This window comes from Pongo abelii, chromosome 5 (assembly GCF_028885655.2).
Source record: "Pongo abelii isolate AG06213 chromosome 5, NHGRI_mPonAbe1-v2.0_pri, whole genome shotgun sequence".
NCBI lineage: Eukaryota > Metazoa > Chordata > Mammalia > Primates > Hominidae > Pongo > Pongo abelii.
The window spans coordinates 84,370,038-84,390,126 of record NC_071990.2 but is presented as its reverse complement, the minus strand read 5'-3'; the positions used below and the strand labels follow the sequence as shown (position 1 = coordinate 84,390,126).

Genomic DNA, 20,089 nt, shown 5'->3' with positions numbered 1-20,089 from the left:
AATATTGTGAAGATGCCAGTTTATCCCAAATTGATCTATAGAGTCAACATAATCCCATTCAAAATCCCAGAAGCCTTTTTTGTTGTTGTTAAAGTTGATAAGCTCAGTCTAAAACTCATACGGAAATACAAAGGACCTAAAAGAGCCAAAAACCATTTTGAAAAAAATAAACTTGGAGGGCTAACACTATCTGATTTTATGAATTATGATAAATTTATAGTAATCAAGATAGTGTGGTATTGGTATAAAGACAGACAAATAGGTCAACAGAACAGAGTAAAAGCGTCCTAAAATAGACTCAAAGATTTGTGGTCCATTTATTTTTGACAAAGATGCAAAGGTGATTCAGTGGAGAAAGAATAGTTTTTTTCAGCAAATGGTGTTGGAACAATTTGATATCCATATGCAGAAAAATGAAACATCCATACCTCATGCCATTTATAAAAACTAACAATGTATTATTGACCTAAGTGTGCGTACAACCCTAAAACTATAAAATGTGTAGAAGAAACATAGAAAATCTTTGTGACCTTGGATTAAGCAAAGATTTCTTAAAAGAAAACCTCCATAAATAGGACTTCATCATAATTAAAAATTTCTGTTCTTTCAAAGACACTGTTAAGAAAATGAAAAGGGAAGCCATAGACTTAGAGGAAATATTTGCAAGTCACATGTATGATAGAGGACTTGATCCAGAATAACTCAATAATAAAATAATCCAATAAAATAGGAAAAGAATGTATACCAATGGCAAATAAACAGATGAAAAGCTCATGACATAAATGTTTAACACCATTATAGTCATTAGGGAAATGCAAAGAAAAACCACCGAGAGATACCACAACATACCTGTCAGAATAGGAAAAAAAAAAAAAAAAAAAAAAGACCATATCAAGTCTTAGCAGAGATGTAGAGCAACTGGAATGCTCATACACTGCTTGTGGTAATGTAACATGGTAGAAATGCCATCAGGCAAGAAAGTAGTTTCCTAAAATTAAATATTTGAACTTGGGAAGATATATCTGGTATCTTTTTGGTAGTTTGAAAAACAGCTTTCTGAAAGCAGTTCCCTAAAATTAAATGTTTACTTAAAAATGACTCAACTATTCTACTTCTAGAAAATTACCCAAGAGAAATGAAGGCATATGTCCGTGTAAACAGATATATGTAAATGTTCATAGCAGCTTTATTTGTAATCGCCAAAATCTGGAATCACCCTTAATTGTTCATCAACAGGTGAATGAATAAATAATTTTTGTATGTTCATATAATGGAATACATCTCCACAATAAAAAGGAATGAATTATTGATACATTCAATAACATGGATAAATCTCAAAGTAATTAGCTAACTGAAAGAATCCAGACATTCCCTCTCAAGAAAAAAATTTTATTCCCTTCACATAAAATTTAGAATATGCAAACTAATTTATATTGACTGAAAGCAAATTGGTGGTTGCTAAGGGACAGCAGGAGAAGAGAAAGAGGAGTTTTTAAAGGATATGGGGAAACTGTTGGAGGTGATGGATATGTTCATTATCTTATTCTTGGTGATGGTTTTATGAGTGTATAGGTTTGTCAAAACTTATCAAATAGTACACTTTACATGTGTGCAATTCTGATGTCAACTATACTTCAATAAAGCTGTTTTATAAACTACCAAAAAGATACCAGATATATCTTCCCAAGTTCAAATAAAACTTAGAATTCTAAGAAACTGATACATGACCTATACATAGCATTTAGATCTCACAATTTTTAAGAATTTTTTTCTGTGTGTTTATGCTTTATTTTTTAAATTCTTTAAATGAAAATTATCTTTTTGGTGAGAGAGTAGAGCAGTAGAAACTTATATAATAACTACTTATGAGAGCATTTGGAGCAATCACCATGGAAAAACACTTTAAAGTTAAATATGTGCATACCCTACAACCTGGCAATTCTCTTTCTAGGTATACAGATGGCCCTGACCTATGATGGTTCAACCTCAGAGTTTTCAGCTTTACAATGGTGTGAAACAATTCTGTTTTTCACGTTCAGTACAGTATTCAATAAATTACATGATATATTCAACACTTTATTATAAAATAGGCTTTGGGTTTGATGACTTTGCCCAACTATAGGCTAATGTCAGTGTTCTGAGCACATTTAAGGTAGGCTAAGCTAAGCTATGATGTCCAGTAGGATCGGTGTGTTAAGTGCATTTTCAACTTAATAATATTTTTAACTCACAATGGATGTATAAGATGTTATCCACAATAAGTCAAGGAGTGTCTGTAGATGAAGAATAGTTGCTCTCAAACTGGTCTCAAGACTCTTGTACTCTCAAATTGCTAAGGAACTGAAAAAGCTTGTGTATGTGGAATATTTACTATATTAAAAATTACTCGTCACTTACATTAGGTATATCTCCTAATGCTATCCCTCCCCCTTCCCCCCACCCCACAACAGGCTCCGGTGTGTGATGTTCCCCTTCCTGTGTCCAAGTGTTCTCATTGTTCAGTTCCCACCTGTGAGTGAGAACATGTGGTGTTTGGTTTTTTGTTCTTGCGATAGTTTGCTGAGAATGATGGTTTCCAGCTTCATCCATGTCCCTACAAAGGACATGAACTCATCCTTTTTTATGGCTGCATAGTATTCCATGGTGTATATGTGCCACATTTTCTTAATCCAGTCTATCATTGATGGACATTTGGGTTGGTTCCAAGTCTTTGCTATTGTGAATAATGCTGCCATAAACATATGTGTGCATGTGTCTTTATAGCAGCATGATTTATAATCCTTTGGGTATATACCCAGTAATGGGATGGCTGGGTCAAATGGTATTTCTAGTTCCAGATCCTTGAGAAATCGCCACACTGTCTTCCACAATGGTTGAACTAGTTTACAGTCCCACCAACAGTGTAAAAGTGTTCTTATTTCTCCACATCCTCTCCAGCACCTGTTGTTTCCTGAGTTTTTAAATGATTGCCATTCTAACTGGTGTGAGATGGTATCTCATTCGGTTTTGATTTGCACTTTTCTGATGGCCAGTGATGATGAGCATTTTTTCATGAGTCTGTTGGCTGCATAAATGTCTTCTTTTGAGAATTGTCTGTTCATATCCTTCGCCCACTTGTTGATGGGGTGGTTTGGTTTTTTCTTGTAAATTTGTTTGAGTTCTTTGTAGATTCTGGATATTACCCCTTTGTCAGATGTGTAGATTGCAAAAATTTTCTCCCATTCTGTAGGTTGCCTGTTTACTGTGATGGTAGTTTCTTTTGCTGTGCAGAAGCTCTTTAGTTTAATTAGATCCCATTTGTCAATTTTGACTTTTGTTGCCATTGCTTTTGGTGTTTTAGACATGAAGTCCTTGCCCATGCATATACCTAATGTAAATGACGAGTTAATGGGTGCAGCACACCAACATGGCACATGTATACATATGTAACAAACCTGCACGTTGTACACGTGTACCCTAGAACTTAAAGTATAATAAAAAAATATAAAAATAAAAATTACAACTGGGACAGTTTTTTAAAATTCACTTTTAAATAACAATAATAAATCTGTTAACATGTTACATATAAACATGTTAATACAAATAATACTTTTAGGGGAAATGATTGTTTTCAAAAAAAAGCAGTGAAAAGAGTATTATCATTTTACATTTTTATAAATCTTTTTAATTTCTTGCTGAATAAAAGACCAGCATTTATATCTGTTTCTGTAATCAACCTGTTTGCATATATTATTTTACTTAGAGTGTGTGAAGAAAATCTGGCCTTATAAAGATATTCAGTTAGAAAAATGAGAACTATTTTAATAACCTTCTCAGAAAATTGTGAATATTCTTTGATACTACACTACAATTCTCCAAGTTGTAGTTTCTTAAGTTTAAATTGCAACCTTGACTCTGAAACTGTATCATTGAACTTTTTATCTTCTGTTAGGTTTAAATGCATTGGTCTATATCGTACTTTGAATGCATTTTTTACCCACGCATTATTTTGTAATGTTATGTGCTAGTCATTTGGAAAATATTGGTTCACTGAGTTATTTACACCTTCCAAATGTTGACTCATTTGATTATTTTAGCTAAACTATGTCTTTTATACATTTTGCTCAATAAATATTGTACACAGTGCTCTGCAAAGTGCTGCACGTGAAACAGACATTACTGCTTTTAAGGAGCTGTGATATGGTAGAAATTATAACAAATATACATCTATTCTGAACACCCAGCAGGAACAAAGTGCCTCACGTTTTAAAGCACAGGAAGGCCACATGGGACTGCATTTGAAAGGGACCAGGAAAGATTTCCTGAAGGATGAGTAAAAGTCCAATAAAGGAAAATATTGAGAGAAGGGTGTTGATGGGAAGGGGATGATGACAGAAATTTAAAATCAGTATAAATTAAGAAATAAGCCTGCCTTGATCCACTTATAATTCTGAACAGTTATTGATATCCTTTAGTCTAAGGAGTTTAGATATTTTTCAGTGATAGAATATCAATTTTTAAAAGCATTTATTGTGAAGAGAAATGCAATGCATAAAATATATAGTTTAATGATTACTGAGTGTGGATTTGGAGTAAGAAGAATACATGTGCATGTTTGTTGCAAGTGCATGTTTGTTGCATGGGATTGCCTAGGAACTGGGTATCACATGCAGGTCTCTGCAAGATAAGTGTGGACTGTAACAGAAGTCATGCAGTGTCTGCTGTCCTGAAGAGGTCATCCTGTACTGTTGGAAGTACTTAAGTCTGTACTGTCCCGCTGTGGCTTAGCTTCTGTTCCTTAGCACATGATCTTTGGTTGTCCTAGCTAACTCTTTGACATCATTAACTGCTTTTCTGAATGCTGGGCACTCCCTGTTGGCCAGTAGATAATTTTTTAAAAAAATACACGTGGACTCATACTAATAGATGTGAACAGTGAATGTATTATAAAGGTTTACTCTCTTACAAAGTCAGGTCAAATTATAGTAATTTAATGCATGCATGGTGTTCTACAAAAGCTTACATGTGTATAGAATTCTTTTCTCTTTTAATATTTGACCTCATCCTGCCACTCATGTGACAAGTGTGTTTACTAGCACCTTTCAAAGTTCAAATCCAAATGAGATATGCTTTTAGCTGTTAAGTTTGAAGAGTACATTTATGTTATTGCCTTCAAATGGCATATAGAATAAGTGCCCACATTTGAGACATTGTGCTTAGAGCAGTAACAAAAAAGATTAAATACATGAGGCTTAGCCTTCCTGGAGTTTATAATTTTAAAAATGGCATAAGTACCAGCAAACAGGTAAATTCAGAAGAGAGTACAGAAGAAAATTAAGTAGCAAAATATACTCAAGAATAAATAAATATATTGGGTAAATAATATATGTATGTGTCCATGGGTAAAATATTACAGTTTAATTTTTTAAATTTTGTTATCAACTATTATCAAAGTACTTTTAAGGTCATATATTAGTAAACAGGTTTATATGTTCCAAGTTTGAAATGAATTTTTGTATGTAATTGTTAATATCATTGATTAATATCTTCTATTTTCATAGATTTGATCCAGGCTACCAACGAGACCAATGTTAATATTCCTCAGATGGCTGACACTCTCTTTGAGCGGGCAACAAACAGTAGCTGGGTGGTTGTGTTTAAGGCTTTAGTGACAACACATCATCTCATGGTGCATGGAAATGAGGTAAACTAAGTAAACTTTTCTTTTTTTGATGGAGGAAGGAGGCTTTTAGGAAGAGCATGATGATGATTTAAGGCTCTTTAAATTTTCACTAATTAGGAGAAAAAGAAAAGGAAATACACAGTTCCAGATAATCTAGAATACAAGTTTAATCTTCTCCTTAGCTATTTAACAAAAAATAAACTTTAAGTTAGACATTGTCTTAGAGATATGAGGCACAGGTACACCTCAGAGATATTGCAGGTTTGATTCCAGACCACTGCAAAAAAAAGCTAATATTGCAATAAAGTGAGTCACACAAATGTTTTGGTTTCCCAATACATGTAAAAGTTACATTTACACTTATACTGTACTCTATTAAGTGTGCAATAGTATTATGTCTAAAAAAAGTACATATCTTAATTTTAAAATCCTTTATTGCTAAAAAATTATTATCAAATGATCATCTGAGTCTTCAGTGAGTTGTAATCTTTGCTGGTAGAAGGTCTTGCCCTGATATTGATGGCTGCTGACTGATTAGGATGGTGGTTGCTGAAGGTTGAAGTAACTGCAGAAGTCTCTTAAAATAAGACAACAGTGAAGTTTGCCACATCAATTGACTCTTCCTTTTACAAAAGATTTCTCTGTAGCATTCAATGCTCTTTGACAGCATTTTATCTACAGCAGAACTTCTTTCAAAATTGGAGTCAATCCTCTCAAACCTTGCTACTGCTTTATCAGCTGTTTATGTAATTTCTATATCCTTTGTTGTTATTTCAACAATGTTCACAGTATCTTTACCAGGAGTAGATTTTATCTCAAGAAACTACTTTCTTTCTCATCCATAAGAAGCAACTCCTCATCCATTCAAGTTTTATCATGAGATTATAGTAATTTAGTCCCATCTTCAGGCTCCATGTCCAATTCTAGTTCCCTTGCTATTTTCCCACACATCTGCAGTTACTTCCTCTACTGGTCTTGAATCCCTCAAAGTCATCCACAGGGGCTGAAATGCTCTTCTTCCAGATTCCTGCTAATGTTGGTATCTGTATGTCCTCCCATGAATCACAAATGTTTTTAATGGCATCTAGAATGGTCAATCTTTTCTAGAAGGTTTTCAATTTACTTTGCCCACATCCATCAGAGGAATCACTATCTATGGTAGCTATAGCCTTACAAAATGTATTTCTTAAATAACAAGACTTGAAAGTAAAAATCACTCCTTGATCCATGGGCTGCGCAATGAATGTTGTGTTAGCAGTCATGAAAACAATGTGCATCTCTTTGTGCATCTCCATCAGAGCTCTTATGGTGACAAGGTGCATGTCAATGAGCAGTAACATTTTGAAAGGAATCTTTTTTTCTGAGCAGTAAGTCTCAACAGTGGGCTTCAAATATTCAGTAAACCATACTATAAACAGATGTGCTGTCATCCAGGCTTTGTTGTTCCATTTATAGAGCACAGGCAGAGTAGGTTTAGTGTAATTCTTAAGGGCCCTAGATTTTCAGAATGGTAAATGAGCATTGACCTTCACTTCATGTCATCAGCTGCATTAGCCCCTAACAAGAGAGTCAGGCTGCCCTTTGAAGTTTTGAAGTCAGGTACTATATTCTCCTTTCTAGATAAGAAAGTTCTAGATGGCATCTTCTTCCAATTGAAGGCTGCTTTGTCTACATTGCAAATCTGTTTCGTGTAGCCACCTTCATGAATTATCCCAGCTAGATCTTCTGGATAACTTGCTGCAGCTTCTTCATCAGCACTTCCTGCTTCACCTTGTACTTTTATATTGTGGAGATGGCTTCTTTCCTTAAACCTCATGAACTAACCTCTGCTAGCATCAAACTTTTATTCTGCAGTTTCCTCACCTCTCTCAGCCCTCCTAGAATTGAAAAAAAGTTGAGGCCTTGCTCTGAATTAGGCTTTGCCTTAAGGGAATGTTGTAGCTGGTTTGATCTTTTATCCAGACCACTCAAACATTCTCCATATCAGCAAGAAAGCTATTTCACTTTCTTGTCATTTGTGTGTTCACTAAAGTAGCACTTTCAATTTTCTTCAAGACTTTTCCTTTATATTTACAACTTGACTAACTGGCACAAGAGAGCTAGCTTTTGGCCTTTCTCAGCTTTCGACGTGCCACTCTCATTAAGCTTAATCACTTCTAGCTCTTGACTTAAAGTGAGAGATGTGTGACTTTTCCTTTCATTTGAATATCTAAAGGTCATTTTAGGGTTATTAGTTGGCTTAATTGCAATATTTTTGTGTCTCGGAATAAGGAGGCCTGAGGAGAGGGAAAAAGTCAGGGGAACAACCAGTGGTGATGCAGTCAGAACATACGCAACATTTACTGATTAAGTTTGCCATCATTTATGGGCACAGTTCATGGCACCTCAAAACAATTACGTTAGTAACATCAAAGATCACTGATCACAGATCACCAAAACAGATATAATAATAATTAAAAAGTTTAAACTATTGTGAGAATTACCAAAATGTGACACAAAGTGAGCACTGATAGACTGGCTCATCCCTGAGTTGCCACAAATCTTCAATTTGCAAAAAGTGCAATAAAAAAGAAGCTCAATAAAATGAGATATGCCTGTGTTAAAATTATAGCTTCAAAAAATGGATATACCGTGTAAACCTATTTTTAAGCAAAAATGTTAGGAGAAGGAACAATAAAATTATTTTTCCCATAGGAAAGATTCCTTTGAATCTTTGAGTGAAAATTGCATTCGTAAGATATTTATTTTGGAAAATACTGATAAAATTAAAGTTACCAATTTTATGTAGGATGCCTACTGAATCCTAATAAATTGTAGTATTTCCATTATGTGCAGAAATGAAAGATCATACAATTTAATTCTAATTCACAAAGCTTTTTTTCCCCTCAGAGAAATTCTAGGAAGCTTTATAACTGACTAAAAGAGATCACAATGAGAATTTGTTAAAAAAAAAATCCCTTTAGTATCAAAAATTGTTTAAAAGTATGATTTAAGAATGTGTGTTTAATTCTAATTTTTGTTTTTCAGAGATTTATTCAATATTTGGCTTCTAGAAATACACTATTCAATCTCAGCAATTTTTTGGACAAAAGTGGATCCCATGGTGAGAATATTTGTATTTTATAATTTTTTGCCAATGCTTTGATTTTTGAAGTGAGGCTATTAATCCAAAATCATTGCAACTGATAGCTTCATTGAATATTTAAGAATGTAAAAATAATTATATTTAAATATAGCTTTAAAATATTTAATTATAGACAACTCAGCATACAAAATATATATTAAGTTTATTTTGGGCATTTTTACCACATGTTTACCTTAAAAAGTAACAGTGGGTGTGCTAGACCCACAGTTGTTTTTTATGAAGGTACAGGAGACAATGAAATAAAAGATGTCTTCTCAATTAAAAAAAATGATTCCAGTCTTGAAGAAATTTTTTGTGTGGATTAATAGGGTTTGAACTGCATTCATTTGTTCATTTATCATATTCACTGTTTATCTGTTGTGTGTAAAGCAAGCACATCAAGCAAATGGAACATTATCAGATGGCTGCATGAATTAAGTCTGAAACTGGCTGTTATTTGAAAAATGAACAAAAATTCAAGGAAAATTTAAAAACGTATTCTGTACTAGAATGGTGGAATAAATAATTGAAGAATCCTGGAATGCCTCATGTCAAAAGTATTTTTGCCTAGAAGCAGGATTTTAAATGAGATCTATCTGATACAGTTATTGACCCTATCCTAGGACTATCACCATTTAGAGAGTTAAAAAAAAATAGTACTATGCAAAGCACAGTTGAAGGTATTTTATTAATTAGTTTTATTTCTTCTTTCCACTCCCCCAGGTTATGATATGTCTACCTTCATAAGGCGCTATAGTAGATATTTGAATGAAAAGGCTTTTTCTTACAGACAGATGGCCTTTGATTTTGCCAGGGTGAAGAAAGGGTATGTTTTTGTCTTTCTTATATTTATTAGAGGAGAATAAGTCCTTGAGGCATACTTGCTTTATTTTAACTAAGCTTAAATGCCACCTAATTTGCTTGAAGGCCCAGTTTACAATAACCTAAAAAAAGAAACTCAATAGTATTGTAGAAGTTAGCCTTGAAGTTGCAATATGCATTATTTTGTTTATATCTTCATGCAGAAAAATCTGATTTGCTTCTCAGTTTATATGCTATAACATTTTTTTCTTCTCTGTAATCCCAGGACAAATTATATAACATTTTATTTGTTAAAAACTCAAAATTTTTAAACATGTATATACCTTTAAATAATTTAAGAAGGAGGGAATTAAGACAAGATTCACTTAAAAGTATAGTGGCTGTAGATGACAATAGCTATTTGGCCTGGCACAGTGATACCTGTAATCCCAGTACTTTGGGAGGCCAAACTGGGAGGATCATTTGAGTTCAGGAGTTAAAGAACAGCCTGGGCAATGTAGGAGTTAAAGACCAGCCTGGGCAATGTAGTGAGACTTTCTCTCTACTAAAAATCAAACAAATTAGTCAGGCGTGGTGGTGTGTGCCTGTAGTCCCAGCTGCTTGGGAGGCTAAGGCAGGAGGATTGCTTGATCCTGGGAGACTGAGGCTACAGTGAGCTATGTTCATGCCACTGCACTCCAGCCTGGGCAACCCTGTCTCTAAGACCCTGTGTCAAAAAAAAAAAAGATGGAAAATAGACAATAGCTATATAAATGTTTTTTTTTTGATTGAGGTGAATCTGAACTTTGATCTGTTTTTGAGAGATGTATCACCCTAGAAAACACGTACATAAACACACACCATAATCAAACTAATTGTTAGTACTACCAGTTAAGAAAACCTCACTGAAACAGAAACACTTGAATTTTATCTGTAATTACCATTTATTTCCCTCTAAATAGATGTATAAATCTAGTCAGAGGCATTCAGCCACACATTTGTGCATATCTTATATCTGTTCCTCGTTTGAAATAATGGCAAGGTACTATAGCAGCTTTAATATTTTAGTCTCAAGAATCCACACAAAAAGATGCACCTTTATTTTTGCAATGGCTAACCTGACCTTAGTTTTGGGCTACTTTTTTACCATGGTGGTGAAAAACAACAACTTGCCTATTGAAAATAATTTATTGTAGATGGATACTTTATAAAAGTAGGTATTTTCCTTCACCCTCTTCTCACGAGAGATGATTCTAGTTCATATGCCTTCCTCTGACTTCTTACATGGCACCATGAAACCATTGCTGATGTTCCCAGCTGCATTGTGACCTCTGCAGTAGGTCCATGGCCTTCCTAGAAACTTCTGCAGCCCTGTATGAACACATATGGACACTTCAGATTGCTTTCTCCACTGTTGGTCTGGGAGAGACCCTGAAAGTTGCCATGATCAGCATGTATACATCATCTGGGTATTTTCTTCAGCTATTACAATACTGCTGTTCCTCAACCATCACCATCACTGGATACAAGGGCTTCCTAAGAGACCTGAAGTTGAAGACAGGGTGCAGTGCACCCTCCGACATCAGCATTAACCTTCAATCTCATCCTCTGTAGTTAAACTCTTACCTTTGTTTGGGAAAAGTGTTCTTATCAGCATGCATTTTTCTTCCCTTGATGATTAATAGCATAAACCCTGTACTCCAAGTCATACAGGTTTTATAAACTTCTAAGACATGTTTTCTCTTTCTCAAAAAAAAAAAAAAGAAAAAAAACTGGCTTTTTTGAAAGCTTATATTTTGGTTGGGCGAAGTGGCTCGTGGCTATAGTCTCAGCACTTTGGTAGATCATGGAGGGAGGACTGTGTGAGGTCAGGAGTTTAAGACCAGCCTGGGCAACATAGTGAGACTCCCATCCCTACCAAAACAAATTTTTAAAAAATTAACCAGGTGTGGTGGCATGCACCTGTAGTTCCAGCTACTCATGAGGCTGAGGCAGGAGAATCACTTGTGCCCAGGAGTTCGAGATTACAGTGAGCTATGATCATGCCATTGCACTCCAGTTTGGGTGACAGAGTGAGACTGTCTCAAAAAAAAAAAAGAAGAAAACATACTTTTCAACACTATTACCTTTATTATAGATTTAGAAAAATCCATTCAGAAACTCAGCTTGCCTCTTTTATCCAGACTAGATTGCTTTCTTCCTAAGGGCAGCACACATAGAAAACAAACAAGCATTGCCTGTGCAGTGGAGGAATAAGAATAGATAATAGCTAGAGGGGGGAAATGACTACAACCTTGTAATACGTCAAATTGATCCCACAGGATTAATAAGGAAATGGGGTGGTGTGGGGGAACAGCTTAGAACAATGCATATGGTCTTGAATTGTCCATATCCAATGAAATTGTACCTTTTTTTTTTTTTTTTTAATTATAGGGCCGATGGTGTAATGAGGACAATGGCTCCCGAAAAGCTGCTAAAGAGTATGCCAATACTACAGGGACAAATTGATGCACTGCTTGAATTTGATGTATGTATCTCACTAGAAAATGTTTCTTACACAATCAATGTTGTCTTTCATTTGAAGATAGGCTACAGGTAAATCCAAAGATTTCCTCGGGAAGCAGCTGTAGATCTTCATTTAGATGAATACTTAGTTCAGGCTGTTAAGCTTGGTAAAGATTATTTAGGTTCCCCTGATTTTTCTAAGCAGTTTACCAGGTGTTTATATAAGTCATGGAAAAATATGAATGGTACGTTCTTGGAACTTCATGTTCTGAGTAGGATAGTGGCTTCCTATTGTACTTGACAGGATGAAGTATCTGCAAGATATGCCTTCAGGCAGCTAAATAACTTGACCTGCTGTTAGAAATCTTTTTTATTTTTTATTTTATGTTATTTATTTATTTTTTTGAGACGGAGTCTCGCTCTGTCACCCAGGCTGGAGTGCAGTGGCGCGATCTCCTTTCACTGCAAGCTCTGCCTCCCGGGTTCACGCCATTCTCCTGCCTCAGCCTCCTGAGCAGCTGGAACTGCCGGCGCCCGCCACCATGCCCAGCCAATTTTCTGCATTTTCAGTAGAGATCGCATCTCACCATGCTAGCCAGGATGGTCTTGATCTCCTTACCTCATGATCCGCCCACCTCAGCCTCCCGAAGTTCTGGGATTACAGGCGTGAGCCACCGCGCCTGGCCTAGAAACCATTTTATGCAGATTGCTTAAATGACACTATCCACCAAAGAATTGTGTTTCATCTTAGATAAATTAGTGAATTGTTTCATTGTCAATATCCTGGTTGTGATATTGTACTATACTTTTATAGGATGTTACCGTTAGGATAAACTGGGTAAATGGTATATGGGAGCTTTCTGTGTTCCTTCTTACACCTGCATGTAAATTTAGTTGTCTTAAAATAAAAAAATTAATTTTGAAGAATCTTGAGGCTGGGCATGGCTCACGCCTGTAATCCCAAACTTTGGAGGCCAAAGCAGGCAGATCACTTGACAAGGTCAGGAGTTTGAGACCAGCATGGCCAACATGGTGAAACTCTGTCTCTACTAAAAATATATATTAAAAAAAAAGCAATGTGTGGTGGTACATGCCTGTAATCCTAGCTACGCGGGAGGCTGAGGTGGGAGGATCACTTGAACCTGGGAGGCAGAGGTAGCAGTGAGCTGAGATCATGCCACTTGCACTCTAGTCTAGATGACAGGGTGAGACTCTGTCTCAAAAAAAAAAAAAATCTGAAATCTGATTCATGAAAGTAAAGTATTTTGACATGTAGAGACATTATTAACTCATATTGTTCAGCCTTTTTGTATTTTGGTAGTTGCCTACAACAAAGGTTTTCCTCAAATTTTAGTAACTTAGCATCTCTGTTAAGATTGTATGGTTTAGTCTATAATTGGGTGCTAATCATGGCACCTAACTCCTGTGAAATTTCATAAAAGCAGCAAACCATCTTATTTTTTAACAGATTTTACAATAAGGACTTCACTAAGTATCTGTCGAATTGCCTTTTAGCTTTTATTTTCTTTTTAATTCATTTACTTTTCTTTACTTTCGTTGCCCTTAGTAAGGGTTCTGTCTTAAAAGAGAAAGTCATAAAGGGAAAAAGAAAAGGATTGAGGAGTGGAGAGAAATTATGCACCTTTGTGTTGATGATTAGAGTAGTTTGGAATGGGTGAACAGTTATGAGTCTCTAGAGTTATTTTAGAGGTAGCTGACTAAGGTATTCCCCATGCTATTCTTCCACACTGAGTCATTGCAGGCCCCTGGAGCCTGAATCCTTTCACAGAAACTATTAGATAGGAGAAGTGGAAGAAATGTAACAACAGTAAAAGTAACAAAACACCAGATTTTCAAAAGTTAAATTTGAATAATCTATGGATTAATCTATATAAAGACATATATATATATAATGCACATATATCTGTCTTTTAATTGATAAGACTAACTTCATTGACTTAAATTGAAGCAAAAACATATGTAGTCCATCTTTTGATATTGATAGGGTTACTAAATGAATTACCAATGTTTGTAGAATATTCATGAATTTCTTAGTAGTCATTTGAGACATTTTAATGTGATTCAAGAAAAATTAAGACTTAATGATATGCAGTGCAGCTAATATTAAATTTTTCTGTTTTTCTAGGTGCATCCAAATGAACTAACAAATGGTGTCATAAATGCAGCATTTATGCTTCTTTTCAAAGATCTTATCAAACTTTTTGCTTGCTACAATGATGGTGTTATTAACTTACTCGGTAGGTGGAACAACTGAAACATGTCTGGGCTGATGGGATACACAGTAAGATTGATGAATTCTGTGGGGTGAGTCTGTTGTCTCACTTCTTGGTGGGCAATATTGTGTGGAATATCATGATAGTGAGTAAGTCCACAGATGGTGGTACTGGCAGAATGATATGGGCAGAGATGGTAAATCCATATCTAGGATAACTGGGTGCTAATCATACTGTAGACAGATTGCTGCTAACCACCCTAGTAAAAGGAATTAATCCTCAACCTGTTACTTGGTGGATGGCTGGTGTCCCTGGACTGTTGTGTTATGATGAAAGCTCAGTGTTGATCCAGGGTGTTGGCCAACTGAGGACTCAGCAGTGATGATAGGCATATAAGCCTTAGCGATGGGAAGCCTATGCTGTTTAGCCTATTCATAACATCCATTTCTGATATATGCCCACTTCCTATAGAGTTCTCTTAGCCCTCTGATTAGAAAGAGCCTTTTTGTGGGATATGCTCTTTGGTTTTTATTCAAATGGGATGAATATAGTCTCATGCTCTCTGTCCATTATGAGAGGTCCATCCATCACCTTTTCTCCAGACCTCCTTGTCACCAATCCTCCAGTTTTATTTTTTTCAAGTACCTTATCATCCAGGCCAACAGTTAGTTGCTACACATAATTTGGTGTCATTCAATGTGTCTTACCATTTTTCCTTTACCATAAAGTGGAAAATTAGATAGATATATTTCTGGAAATTTGACTCACTGTGAAGATTTCTTTCTTTGTCAAGGCCATCCCTTTGTGGGAATATTATTCAGCTTTTCACTTCCAGGTGGTGCCAACATGAGGAACCATCTCTAAACCAAATTTGAATGTTTTCTTCCTCAGTCAGCTGGTGATAGGGAACTCCCCCAGAGTCCGTGTGTATAATTTGAGGGAGAAATGGGAAAGAAAAAGAGTAGATGCACTGGGAATATGAACCATCTGTTCATACAATCTACCTGCTTATTCACAACCTGCTTGAGGCTTATCTCTTATAGACTGCTTCTTTTGATAATGGAGTATGATTGCACTTGTTCAACTTTATTGTTTGGTACATTAGATAACACCCACTTTAGGTCTGATGATCACTTGATGTTCTTTGGTCAAAATTTAAGTCTCTAAAAGTAAAAGGTAGGTAAAAATAAACCAAGGTAAACTGAGGTAAAAGTAAGCCAAGAGCATTTTTTCCAAAGGAGATTAGCTAATGTGTGAAGAAGACATAGCTCTACTCCAAAGCACTGGAGGCCTGTATTGGAGTGTACCAGAGGTACTCTACAGCATTTGAATCTGCTGTACACACTTTAAGTACCTTTAGATCTGCTGAAACAGAGCCCCACGTGACATCAGTTTGGAGAAGTTGCAGAGTCTTCCCTTAATCTGGGCCTGACTCATATGTGACACTATACCAGATGCTTTGCTTAGAGCAGCACATACACATGTCCTCTATGTTGCCACCAAAGCAGCTTAGCAGACTTCTGCCCCTTTTTAGTTACAAAGAGTGCAAGGTACAAAATTTCTCTTTTACATGGAAGGGATTTCTCTGAAAATGCACAGACTTTGGGGCCCTTAGAAACTTCATTGAGGTGACTGGTCTCTGAATTTTCATGGATTCTCCCATACTTTGACATGCATGTGACTTATCAAGGCAGCTAAGATACCATCAGTTCTTGCCCACTAAATACATTCAGCCTTATGTCATCAAAATGATATCCTATGGGAGTATGACAGCCAAAGAGGTTGATATCCCTGAAATAAGACAGTGAGGCTTTAATGGCATCTCTGCTAGATGACAGAAAACTACTTCGGATGATTTCTGTTTATTGAGGTAGAGATAAAAGCATTACCTAGTTCTGTAGCTGCCTATGAGGTACCAGGAGCTGCATTGACTTTCTTCTGGTAAATGAGATACATCTGGAAACCTGCATATTAGCAGTTATCATCTGATTAAGTTTGTAATCTACTGTTAACCTCTCAAATGCATACATCTTTTCATAAAACAAATATGCGAGTGTACTGAGGATGTGATGGAATTTCTACCCCCGTATCTTTGCAGAAATCAGAAAAACAGTGTGGATTCTGCTAGTTTTAAAGTATATCTACTCAAACTATGCATTCAGAAAACTGAGGATATAACCACAGATAGTCTTGTGCATTCACTGGATCTAATTTCCTTTTGTAACTTAATCCCCATAAAGCCTCCACTCAGATAGCTAAAACATATAGTGACATTTTGGGTCCCCAAGGAGTAGAATGAGCTTAGAGTCAGTGTCCTTGAAAAGTCTGGGTAGGTAAATCTGACTTCCGGTTTCCAGTTCCACGTGGAAGGAGCTTAGAAGTCACCAATCTGTCCTAAAAATAAGTACAAAGCTGAACAGACTGAAATATCAACAGCTCTTCTGGGATCCACAAGAGAGGGGAGGACATAGGGCAAACCTCTGCCCCCAAGATTGGAGAGACAGGCAAATACAAGGAGTCATGGATTACTGGAACAGAGACTCACAAGTGGAAACTGCCATAGGAACCAGTGTTGAAGTAGGAAGATCTGAACTGTTAATTGATGAATTGTTGGATGCTCAATGTGGCCAAGTCTGAGAATTAAAAACTATGAGGGAACCCAGTCATAGGGAGCACCACACTTTTGTTTTACCTCCAGGAGCTCAACTAGGCTCCCATAGTAAATATTAGGGAAAAATCTCCTTGTGCTTCCAGGACAGGGAGGAGAAAAGGAACCATTTTGAAATATGCCAGAGCACTCTTGTCCTTAAGAAGGAGCAACTACTTAACCAGAGCTTCACCTGATGTGTTGAGATTTTATCAGAGCCTAACTGGACTGGGGCAAGATAAATACCCAACTCTAGCCCACTACATCTATCTTGTCCAAGAGGAAAAACCAAGAAGCATTTGTGAAGTTTACAGTCCAGAGGCATAGACTCACTAAAAAGTGAGACGTAAGCACAGGACTATGGAACACTTCCCCTCTCCGCACCTTAACACTACATTAATAAAGACCTATTTACAGCATTTCCTTTTACCTGGTACATCATGTACAGCTATCAAGAAAAAATTACAAGTCATACTAAATGACAGAAAAACATTCAAAAAGACAGAGCAAGCATCAGAACCCGACGTGGCAGGGATGAAGGAATGATCAGACTGGGGATTTAAAGCAATTATGATTAATAGGCTAAGGCCTCCAATGGATAAAATAGGCAGCATGCAAGAACAGATAGGCAAAGTAAGTAGAGAGATGGAAATCCTAAAAAAGAACTAAAAAGAAGTACTAGAGGGCAAAACCACAGTGGGATTATTAGCAAACAGGATATGGCTGAGGAAACAATCTTTAAGCTTACAGATACATCAATAGAAACCTCTAAAACTACAAAGCAAAGAGAACAAAGACTAAAAACAAAACAAAAATGGCAGAACAGAATAAGACTGTGGGACAACACAAACAACTAAAAACAAAACAAACATCAGAACAGAATAAGACTGTGAGACAACAACAAAAGGTGTCATATATGTATAATGGAATACCAGAAGGAAAAGAGAGAAAGGAACGAAATATTTGAAATAATAACGACAGAGAATTTTCCCAAATTAATGTCAGACATCAAACCACATATCCAGGAAGCTCAGAGAACACCGAGTAGAATAAATGCCCCCGAAACTACCTTGAGGCATATAATTTTCAAACTATTGAAAATCAAAGATGAAGAAATAAATCATGAAAAAGCCAGAGGGAAAAAACACTTTGTCTATGGAGGAACAAAAATAAGAATTATGTATGACTTCACCTCACAAACCATGCAAACAAGAAGGGAATTGAGTGAAATGTTTAGTGTTGAGACAACCCACTTAATCTAGAATTCTTTACCCTGTGAAATAGTCCTTTAAAAGTGAAAGAGAAGTAAAGAGTTTCTCAGTCAAACACAACTGGAAAGAATTTATTGCCAGTAGATCTGCATTTGCAAAAAATGCTAAAAGAAGTTCTGTAGGGAGAAGGAAAATTATATGGGTCAGAAACTTGGGTCTACATAAAGAAAGGAAGAATATCAAAAGAAGAGTGAGTGAAGGTAAAATAATAACTTTTATTTCCCTTATTCTTAGTTGATCTGACAGACAACAGTTTGTTCAAAATAATAATAGCAATAATATATGTTTATGTATTTATAAAGTATGTACATATATGCTTATATGTAGGTGAAATGAATGACAGCAATAATACAAGGGATAGTAGGGAGGAATTCAGATGTTTTGTTGTTATAAGATACTCACACTATCAATGAAGCATTATGGTGTTATTTGAAAGTGGCCTTGGATTAGTCGTAAATGTACATAGCAAACTCTATGGCAACCACTAAAAAAGTAAAAAAGAAGTGTAATTGATATGATAAGAAAGGAGAGAAAATGGAATCTTATAAAATGGTCATTTAAAACCACAAAGGGTAGAAAAAGAGTGGAAGACAAAAATAGGAACAAAGAACAAAGGCAATAAATAGAAAATAGTAACAAATATGGTAGATACTAATCCAGCTATACCAAAAATCACTTTAACCTCAATGGTCTAAATGCATCAATTAAGACAGAGATTACCAGAGTAGATCTAAAAACAAGACCCAACTATATGTTGTCTATAGGAAATCTACTTTAAATATAAAGACACACATAAATTAAGAGTAGAGAGATGGAGAAAAACACACCATGCTAACACTAATCAAAATAAAGCAAGAGTAGTTATATTAATTTCCAGACATGGCAGATGATAAAGGGGTCAATTTTTTCAAACAGATGCAACAGTCCTTAATGTATATGCACCTAACAGCAGATAATCAACAAATATGTGTGGCAAAAACTGCTAGAACTGCAAGGAGAAATAGATGAATCTACTGGTAGATTTGGATCTTCAACCCCCTCTATCAGTAATGGACAGAGTCAGCAGGCAGAAAATCAGTAGGGATGAAGTTGAACTCAACAACACCATCAACTAGATATAATGGACATATATCTATATAGACTACTTGATCTAAAAACAGCAGAATGCACATTCTTCTCAAGCTTGCATAGAACGTTCACCAGTAGAGACCACAATCTGAACCATAAAACACATCTTGACAAATTTAAAATAATAGGAATCATACAACCATCTGCTCTCAGACCACAATGGAATTAAACTAAAAATAATAACAAAAATAACTGGAAGATGTCAGAATAGATGGAGATTAAACACACTTCTAAATAACACATGGGTCAAAGAAGAAAGCTCAAGAGAAATGTAAGAATATTTTGAACTAAATGACACTGAAAATACACCTTATCAAAATGTGTAGGATGCATTGAAAGCAGTGCTTATAGGGAAATTTGTAGTATTGAGTGCATATACTAGAAAAGAAGAAAGATCTAAAATCAGTTACCTAAGCTTCCACCTTGGGAAACAAGAAAAAGAAAATTATTCAAAGTAAATGGAAGAATATAAATAATAAGAATTAGAGCGTAAATCAGTGAAATTGAAAACAGGAACTCAATAGAAAAAAATGATGAAACCAGAAGCTGGTTCTTTGAAAAGATCAATAAAATCGATAAGTCTCTAGCCAGACTAAGAAAAAAAAGAGGACACAAATTACTGATAACAGAAATTAAAGAGGGGAGACCACTACAGATCTTATGGATATTAAAAAGATAAGAGAATATTATGAACAGCTGTATGCCCACAAATTTGAT

At 35.7% G+C, this 20,089-nt stretch overlaps 1 protein-coding gene across 10 annotated transcripts in view; it reads left to right on the top strand.

The window, feature by feature from the left end:
- The window catches only part of SNAP91 (synaptosome associated protein 91), a 162,787-nt gene that overhangs the window by 38,018 nt on the left and 104,680 nt on the right, over window positions 1–20,089 (top strand). For all 10 annotated transcript variants that reach the window (XM_054557032.2, NM_001135486.1, XM_054557035.2 and 7 more), the window contains 5 exon segments: window positions 5,541–5,683; window positions 8,690–8,765; window positions 9,510–9,612; window positions 12,021–12,114; window positions 14,239–14,350. In XM_054557032.2, coding sequence (XP_054413007.2) covers window positions 5,541–5,683; window positions 8,690–8,765; window positions 9,510–9,612; window positions 12,021–12,114; window positions 14,239–14,350 — 528 coding nt within the window.